Consider the following 9,240-nt stretch of genomic DNA (forward strand, 5'->3'; position numbering starts at 1 on the left):
ATGGCGCTGGGACACTGGCTCGCAATGTTGTTGTTGATGGTCTCTAAATCAAATCCAGGTACTGATTTTCCTCTTGTAAGAAATACAGTTTCACGATTCTTGGGTGTAAATAAATACTGTCTAAAATTTTCGTAAGTTAAAAAATATTTCCCAAGAAATTGATGAGCATTGAACAATTGATGATTATTTTCCAGCCGCTGTATCTCTGATGCGGGGCTCGTCATGGAGGCTCGATTCTGGTACTGAAGCTGCTGCCAACTGTTCTTCATCACAATGTGCATCATGTCACGTGACCTGGAGAAAACAGGGGGACTCCACGTTCCATTGGGGAAACGAAACTCTCCATTTCAACCCGGTTAAAAAGACCGACCACGGGAATTACACATGTACTGTAGAGGACAGTGAGGGTCGACAGTTGAAGAATGGGACGTTGGAAATCTTGGTTAACTGTGAGTTATATTGTCATTGTTAATTTGATAATAGCGTTTCACAGTAAAACATACATATATGGAATAATTTTATATGTAACACCGCTCGTGTGACCTTGTCTTCAGAAGAGCAGATTATATCACACCAGAGACCATAAAATATAATATGTATTATACGGTCTCTGATCACACACAGCGGACATATTCTTCTCGAGACGTATTATAAACATTTTTGATTCTCATAAATGTGAACACTAATATTAATTTTGAAGTTATTTTGAAGTACTTTTAAGACACCCATTAAAGTCAAATTTCGGTCTTAAATCTGTTTTGTTTCTGTTGCACGTACCTTGACATCCATATCTTTCCGAACCAAGCGGTTGATCACCCCCCCACCCCCCCCCCTCCCCCTCACCCCCAGTCTGTTTGAACCAAAGTCATGAGAAACGAGACTTGTCAACTGGTATTAACAGTACCTTCATACAGAGTAGTAGTAATAATACGTTCACTTATTTGCAAGTTAATAACGTCGTATTAAAATTGATGAATTTATAGTTATTAATACAGGCATTTTTTCAGATCCCACTGAAAACATATCCCTGTCCGTCAACAACCTTCCCCCTTCAAAGACTCGCTATAAAACCAAGGAAGGGGCCAATGTCACTCTGTCATGCGCAGTGGACGGATTCCCACCACCACTCGTCAAGTGGCACAAAGATAGCGGTACAGTGAAGACTGATAACCTGACTCTGACGTACGGTCTTCATCAACCTGTGGGGAAAAGTTTCCTGACTTCCTATCACGTGACTGGCGCCGGATGTGTAGATGAAGGTGTTTATGTGTGTCAGGCTGGGAACAGCGTCAATAAAACGGCACCCATCGAGATATTAATCAAGTTAGAAGTTGAATGTAAGACTTTTACCATCATAAACTGGGAATGGTGCGGTTGGGTGTCTCCATTTCACGTGTGTGGCACAATAGAGCACACTGTTTCTACCTTGATCAGTGAAAACATTACGTGTGATGTAATTCCTTATTATCATTATCAACTGGGGGGGGGGGGGGGGGGGGGGGGGGGCATGGGGGGCTACATTTGACAATGTTTGGGGTACAATCTAGCATGCCCATACGTCATGCGATTCAAAAAGCGTCAAACGAGACCTTTATGGTGGACATGGGGAGGGCTTTTCCAAATTTGACGCGTCAATGACAAAATTGATTTGTGGAACCTGTATCGAGGCTAAATATATTTTTTCAGTTTCATCTGCAACACCAGATATCATTGATTTAAATTTATGAGCCTGATTATTTGGGGATAAGAAACTCCTTGCAACAACAAATCTTTATTTTTGTGGCATGCAGTTTCTTTTTCGAAGGTCTATAGCCTAATATCTATTGAGCGACACTATATCTTTGATAAAATCCCTAACCGTCAAGGTATTTGGTTAAATCATTAATTTTTTTTAACAATATGGGTTGCAAATAATGATTTAATTGGACAGAATTAAGTTCTAATTTAATATTTCCTATTTGGTACAGGTGCACCCAAACTGCAGGATGCAGCCAAACAGCCATGGACCTGGTCAGCACAGAGAGGGGACACTGTGGTGGTCAATTTCACGGTGCTGTCCAACCCCGAGTCCCATGTGGCAGCCTGGCGGCGGACTGGAGCAGGCACAGGCAGGGGGATGCTGAACCAGGGTGATGCTGACCACAGCTTGAATGAAACAGCTGTGGATGGAAACGCTCGAAACTTTGTATTAAGTCATTATAATGTGACCGAGACGGGACAGTATATGATGACAGTGACCAATGGTCTTCATCCTAACCTGACTCTGAACTACACAATACTGTTACTCGTTGACAAGGCCGTGTTGAATGACCAATCTGGTGAGTTGTTTCTTTCAATGGGGACTGAAGCTGAACATATAAGAACAAGTAAATACGTTTGACGATATGTACGCTTGAAGGGCCCTTAGATGCCTTCTTTGGCTGGGGGATATTTCTGTCAGGTAAACTAGATATTTGTTCACTCTTTCCATGCTTTCCATTTAAGACACTCAATAAATAGAGGTTATCACGCGAGTGTGTTTGGGGATGGTAAATATCCTGCATTAGGAATATACATTGTATTTAGCGAGCCTTGACGAGCTATATACATAGTGTTTATTCCTAATACAGGATATTTACCATCCCCAAACACACAAGCGTGATAACCTCTTTATCAAATAATGTCATTCTTTAATTCTGTGCTTCAAAATAGCTTTCCCTCTCTCACAAACATTACCGAAACATTGCGAGTTTTCCTGGAATGCGCTCATTAATATTCATTACGTCACAGGGTAAGTGATGTGTCAGTCGGACAGTGACAGTAGCCAATATAGTTCCAACTGATATCTGTTTCTTATACAGTGGCGAAGCAACATATACGCAAAACAACAATTGTTTTTAATTGCCTTTCGCGGCAATCCATCGGTCTGTCCGCTAGGGTAACTACTCTAACCCTAGTCTATGAGACGTCACGGCCACGGTCAGACGTTGTTGACAGTCGGTCTGTCCTGTCATAACGTTAAGCAGTGTAGTCAGATGTACACACAGCGACAAAACGAAACAAGGTAACAATTCAAACATATTTCCGCCAAATCCAACTTTTTTAATATGTGGAGGAGGTTTCAGGCCGAAGAGGTCTACAAGCACAGATATGGCTACTGATCCCGCTTGGCTAGGCCTCGTGCCCTCGCAAAATTGTTTCGAAATTTATATCACCAAAGTTGCCAAAGCTTATAAAATGCCTAAGCTACGTCACAGTTAGACACAGATTTTCAGTATATTAGACTGTTCTTTTGATAATGATAGCAATTATCCCAGTAGTTTTTCCAGATTCCCGATGGTTAATTCTGACTCAATCGCCGAATGAAAAGGGCGACGCCATGTTTGTTTATAAACAGTTAAAGTAGTCCCTACTTGACCTTTGATATTTGCATCTCTATCCGCATATGCCCCCAACGGAAATCGTTTTTATCCGTTGGCTTTATCCTGCCGAGAAACCTACCCATTATATTATAAAGGGGATTATGTTATCAATTTGTGTGATGAACAAAGGTAGAACTTGGGTAATCACAGGTCTCTGTCAGTTGTGATCTGGATGACCTGTGGCATCGTCCTCCAGGGTCGAATCTCACACTGTGGACCAGCGGTTTGCCTGCTCCAGGTTGTTTCCTGATGATGACTAATTTACTCATGTTTTTCTATTTATCAGGTATAGTTCCTGAGGTGGAGGATTGTGTGGATGCTGGTAAGTATTGACAGGAGAGGTAATACTTTATCTGGCTTCATATATTATTGAGTCTTGCTTCGATCCAGTCAGTTCTGGGGCGGTCGGGTAGCCTAGTGGTTAAAGCGTTCGATCGTCACGCCGAAGACCTGGGTTCGATTCCCTACATGGGTACTATGTGTAAAGCCCATTTCTAGTGTCCCCCGTCGTGATATTGCTGGAATATTGCTAAAAGCGGCGTACAACCATACTCACTCACTCATTCCAGTCAGTTCTCATGTTGGCTTACATTGTCACTAAGTGAGTAAAAACGTGTATAAGTAGAACGCTGCATTTTGCAGTATTTACGTGCTTGTGTGTCTGTGTCAGTGTGAGTGTGTGTGTGTGCTTGTACTACTTGCCAAGACTACTTCTGGTTTTACTGAGATACCTTGTCGCTGTTTAACATAGATACCCCTCTCAGACACAGTATACCAACCCCAAACCGATCAGGCATCTATCCCTTTTAATAATGCCTCAAGGCAGGGTAACAATAAGTACCATGCTTTAGCGTCTTTTGGTATGATCGAACACTGACCTTCCGCTCTCCGGGAAAACCTTTCTGAATTCGCTGACTTTGTTTTCCTTCAGTATGTGAGTACAAGTCCTACATCATCGGTGGATGCGTAGTCGTGGGGGCAGGCATCATTGCAGTAGTTGCCATCATCGTTCTCAAATGTAAGTTTCTCACTCCCGGGGTTACCGAGTCCTTGTCGAGAAAACAGCAGGAGATAGCAGGCTGTATACAGTCTCTAGGGCATCCTCGTCATTATGTCCAGAACTAACATTGTGTTCTGTCATTCTGTTTGTTTGCTGTTTAACGCCGCATTCAGATATATGACGGTGATCTGTAAATAATCGTGTCCTATCCATTGACAATCTCATTAAAATCAGATCTCGTTATCGCTAAACAAAGATCTGAGGACATCCCAGATTTTTATCGAGAACTATGTCAACATATTTTTCAAGCGTAGTCTGAAATGGAAGTCGCCAGGCTGAAACATGTGGCGTAAAGCTCAAGAAAGCTGCTTTCTACTTGGCTGATGTCGACTTCTTGTTAGTCATTTCAGTGGTCGGTCAATGTTCGCGAAAGGTCGTTCTGACTTGACCCGTAATGGGTTGTCCTCAGATCTTTGTTAAGCGGCAGCGAGAGCCTAGATCTGATTTTAATGAGATTGATCCATTGAGATCATGAGCATCGATCTGCGATAACATGCATCAATCAAATCAGCAAGCCTGACCACCCGATCCGGTTAGTCGCCTCTTACGAAAGGGATAGATTTCTGAAGATCTTTACGGATCTGAAATGACGATGCTCATAGTACTAACCACTTGTTTCTCTTGTCCAAACTAGTTTATTTTCATTCGTGAAATGTAGCATTATTTGTATTGGATGTATGGACTAGGAACAGTACGACAATCACCAGGCATGATAGCTAACTCTGTAGGACAGGCAGAGTGGAGTGAGTTGGGTTTTAACGCCGCTATTAACAGTATTCCAGTTATATCGCGGCGTGTCAGCTTAATGTGGGAGGAAAGCCCGAAGTGATGCAGGTCTCAGACGTTTATCACTTCGATGAAACCCACGAGCACGGGTATGGTGCTGACAAACTTAGAAACATAATCTGGGCGAACCGGGATTCGAACCCACTCTCATAGGTTTCTGGCGTGCCCAAGGGACGCAGGTCACCGCAGCGAATCTCGGCGCCTTAGGCAACTGGGCCATCCGTGCCCCCCGTAGGACAGGCAGATGAGGGAGGGCATGTGCTGTAGTATTATCAGACGGATACAGGTGACCATGTACTTCCAGGTAAGCGACGGACCGACCCTGCTGCGTACTTCATGGGAGATGACGATATCATATTCCGTGTCATAGAGGATATATTACCGCCGGTGACACCCCATGTTGCTGGGAACAAGAACTACTTCAACAACTCCTGCAACATCAGCAGCAACAGGCCCCTCCACGACACACTCGTGTGAGATACAACATCATGTGACATCGATACAACACCGTGTGACAGCGATGTGACATGTATACAACACCGTTCGGCATGTATACAACATCATGTGACATGAATATAACACCGTGTGACATGGATGTGACATGTACACAACACCATGTGACATGAATATAACACCGTGTGACATGGATGTGAAATGCATCCAACACCATGTGACATGTATATAACACCGTGTGACATGGATGTGAAATGCATCCAACACCATGTGACATGTATATAACACCGTGTGACATGGATGTGACATGTATAAAACACCATGTGACATGGATGTGACATGTATACAACACCATGTGACATGTATAGAATGCCGTGTGACATGGATGTGATATGTATACAACACCATGTGACATGGATGTGACATGTATACAACGCCATGTGACATGGATGTGATATGTATACAACACCATGTCACATGGATGTGACATGTATACAACACCGTGTCAAATGGATGTGACATGCATCCAACAGCACTTGACATGTACATAACACCGTGTGACATGGATGTGATATGTATACAACACCACGTGACATGTATATAACACCGTGTGACATAGATGTGAAATGCATCCAACACCATGTGACATGTATATAACACCGTGTGACATGGATGTGACATGCATCCAACACCATGTGACATGTATATAACACCGTGTGACATGGATGTGACATGTATAAAACACCATGTGACATGGATGTGACATGTATACAACACCATGTGACATGTATAGAATGCCATGTGACATGGATGTGATATGTATACAACACCATGTGACATGGATGTGACATGTATACAACGCCATGTGACATGGATGTGATATGTATACAACACCATGTCACATGGATGTGACATGTATACAACACCGTGTCAAATGGATGTGACATGCATCCAACAGCACTTGACATGTACATAACACCGTGTGACATGGATGTGATATGTATACAACACCATGTGACATGTATATAACACCGTGTGACATAGATGTGAAATGCATCCAACACCATGTGACATGTATATAACACCGTGTGACATGGATGTGATATGTATACAACACCATGTGACATGTATATAACACCGTGTGACATGGATGTGAAATGCATCCAACACCACTTGACATGTATATAACACCGTGTGGCATGGATGTGACATGTATACAACACCGTGTGACATGAATAGAACACCATGTGACACGTATACAACACCAAGCGACTTTGATGTGGCATGTATTCAACACCATGTGACATGGATGTCACGTCAAGCCCGTGTGACATTGTTTTGCACACTTTACATTTATGTTTATGATATGTTATAAGTGTCCTTTGTTGGATAACAACGCTTCATATTTTTGTGGATCTTCTATCAAGGTTCAAATTCGAATTTTTATAACCGTTCAAATTAACATTAGAAACATTAAAGCATTGATCACCAGTAAATTAGAGTCGTAATCATTTCCAGCTTTCAACAGTTAATACCCTGCCTTGAAATACTGTTTCCTTGTTGAAAGGGGAATTAGAAACGGCACACTTATTTTGCATACAGATTTCGATAGCTTAGTTTTTGTACATAGCAATATGAAAAAGAATTATGAAATGCATATTTCTTTAAATGATGTGTTCTTTTCCTTTGCTTGAAACTATCATCGTAAGTAGTCAGTAAAATAAATGTAAGACCATTAATTTTAGTTGTGTTCTTTTTTCCTATCTTTTTGCACGCTGCCCTAAACAGCTAAAACTGTAGGTCCAGAGCTGGGCAAACTCTCTGAGCATAACCCGGAAGTGAACAAGTGGTAAACAAGGAGGTGATATAGCAGTCTTCCGTCTTTGGAGGGGGCGGTCGGGTAGCCTAGTGGTTAAAGCGTTCGCTCGTCACGCCGAACACCCGGGTTCGATTCCCCACATGAGTACAATGGGTGAAGCCCATTTCTGGTGTCCCCCGTCATGATATTGCTGAAATATTGCTAAACGTGGCGTAAAACCATACACACTCACTCACTCTTCCAAATGGATATGTTTCAAAAATAGCTCTGTATCACACACTGTTTCAGAACAAGGCCGTCTCCTTGGTGTAGTGGGTAGAGTGTCTGCCAGGTGAGTTGGTGGTGGGAAGTGCCATCCCCAACCGCGTCATACCAAAAGACGTTAAAAGATGGTACTTGTTGTTACCCTGTCCAGCGTTCGGCATTACTCGGACTGGCGGCTCGGACTGAGCATGCTGTGTGGGTTATTCATGGAAAACAGCGGCATGATAAATCAGTGGACTAGCATTTTAAGTCAGGACAAGTACTAATCGGACATCTGACTGATAGGACTGCAAGCAGTAGTTTCAGAGCCCCTCAAATCGACTAGAGAGTACAATTCAACCAGAAACCTACTCAAATTTGAAATTTGCAAAACAAGGAATTGATGTCTTAAACTTCAATAACATTCTCTGACTCAAATCAGTTTCCTAAATGTTCCACATTAATTCAAATGTCAAGAACCGCCAAGAGTGTCATTCTCCTCTGCGAACACCGTTGTTCTATTATCATTAAAGGGACACGGGTGGCCCAGTCGTCTAAGGCGCCGCGATTCGCTGTGCAGAGTTTCGTCCCTTGGGCACGCCAGAAACCTATGATTGTGGGTTCGAATCCCGTTTCACCCCGATTATGTTTCTAGGTTTGTCAGCACCATACCCGTGCTCGTGGGTTTCACCGAAGTGGTAAACGTCTGAGACCTGCATCACTTCGGGCTTTCCTCCCACATAAAGCTGACACGCCGTGATATAACTGGAATTCTGTTAAAAGCGGCGTTAAACCCAACTCACTCACTCACCCACTCACTCTATTATTATTAAAACGACAAAAACCTTCCCGTAATCATACGAACTCTCTAAAGAGTTATATTTTTTTAATATATAATTTAAAAGTGCCTTTTGTGGTGCTATTTACATTGGCCAAACTGAAATGGAATTAGAAAACCGTGTTACCGTACATTTAGAAGAGATAAGACACCCGAATGTGCGCCACATTCGTTACCACTCGCCCCTTTCCGTAACCTGCAATTCGGCCTGGTTACGAATGTGTGGAGCCCTTAAACATGAGTGGACTCGTTGATCGATGTGGAAATGGAAACTATAACATTGTTAACTTTCATTTTAAGAACTATTTACAGGTGAAACATCAATTCGTCGAAAGAAAAAGACACTGTACATAAACATGTTTTAACCAGAACTAGTAAACAATTAATGAAATGATGTTGTATCTCATGAAATTAATATCAAAATAGTTTATTATTGATCCATGCATATGTACCGCCCTGAGATATGTTTTTCTAGGAAATAGATTCTATGATTGCTGATTGTGTGCTTTCAATTAGGTGCCTCGCTCTGAGAGTGTTGGTTCGAATCCTGGATGTGATTCAACCAAAAAACAACTGGAAGCTGTACTTTACTGAGAAAGTATTATCCCAAATGTAACATTTGTTAGATTGTATAGGTTTT

At 42.3% G+C, this 9,240-nt stretch overlaps 1 protein-coding gene across 1 annotated transcript; it reads left to right on the top strand.

Moving 5' to 3' along the window:
- On the top strand, positions 1–5,724 carry LOC139444345 (neural cell adhesion molecule 1-like). The gene is made up of 7 exons (XM_071225281.1): positions 1–58; positions 195–449; positions 1,008–1,337; positions 1,968–2,318; positions 3,688–3,723; positions 4,333–4,419; positions 5,552–5,724. The coding sequence occupies exons 1-7, from the start codon at positions 1–3 to the stop codon at positions 5,722–5,724; spliced, it is 1,290 nt and encodes a 429-aa protein (XP_071081382.1).
- The last annotated feature ends 3,516 nt before the right edge of the window (positions 5,725–9,240 follow it).

This window comes from Haliotis cracherodii, unplaced genomic scaffold (genome assembly GCF_022045235.1).
Source record: "Haliotis cracherodii isolate W230 unplaced genomic scaffold, xgHalCrac1.p SCAF_5, whole genome shotgun sequence".
Lineage (NCBI taxonomy): Eukaryota > Metazoa > Mollusca > Gastropoda > Lepetellida > Haliotidae > Haliotis > Haliotis cracherodii.

Excerpts from the sequence above, each read along its gene's own strand:
- LOC139444345 (XM_071225281.1), top strand. The coding sequence starts at position 1 with ATGGCGCTGGGACACTGGCTCGCAATGTTGTTGTTGATGGTCTCTAAA. Across the intron at positions 59-194 it reads GGTCTCTAAATCAAATCCAG|CCGCTGTATCTCTGATGCGG; the intron begins GTACTGATTTTC and ends ATTATTTTCCAG. Across the intron at positions 2,319-3,687 it reads CGTGTTGAATGACCAATCTG|GTATAGTTCCTGAGGTGGAG; the intron begins GTGAGTTGTTTC and ends TCTATTTATCAG.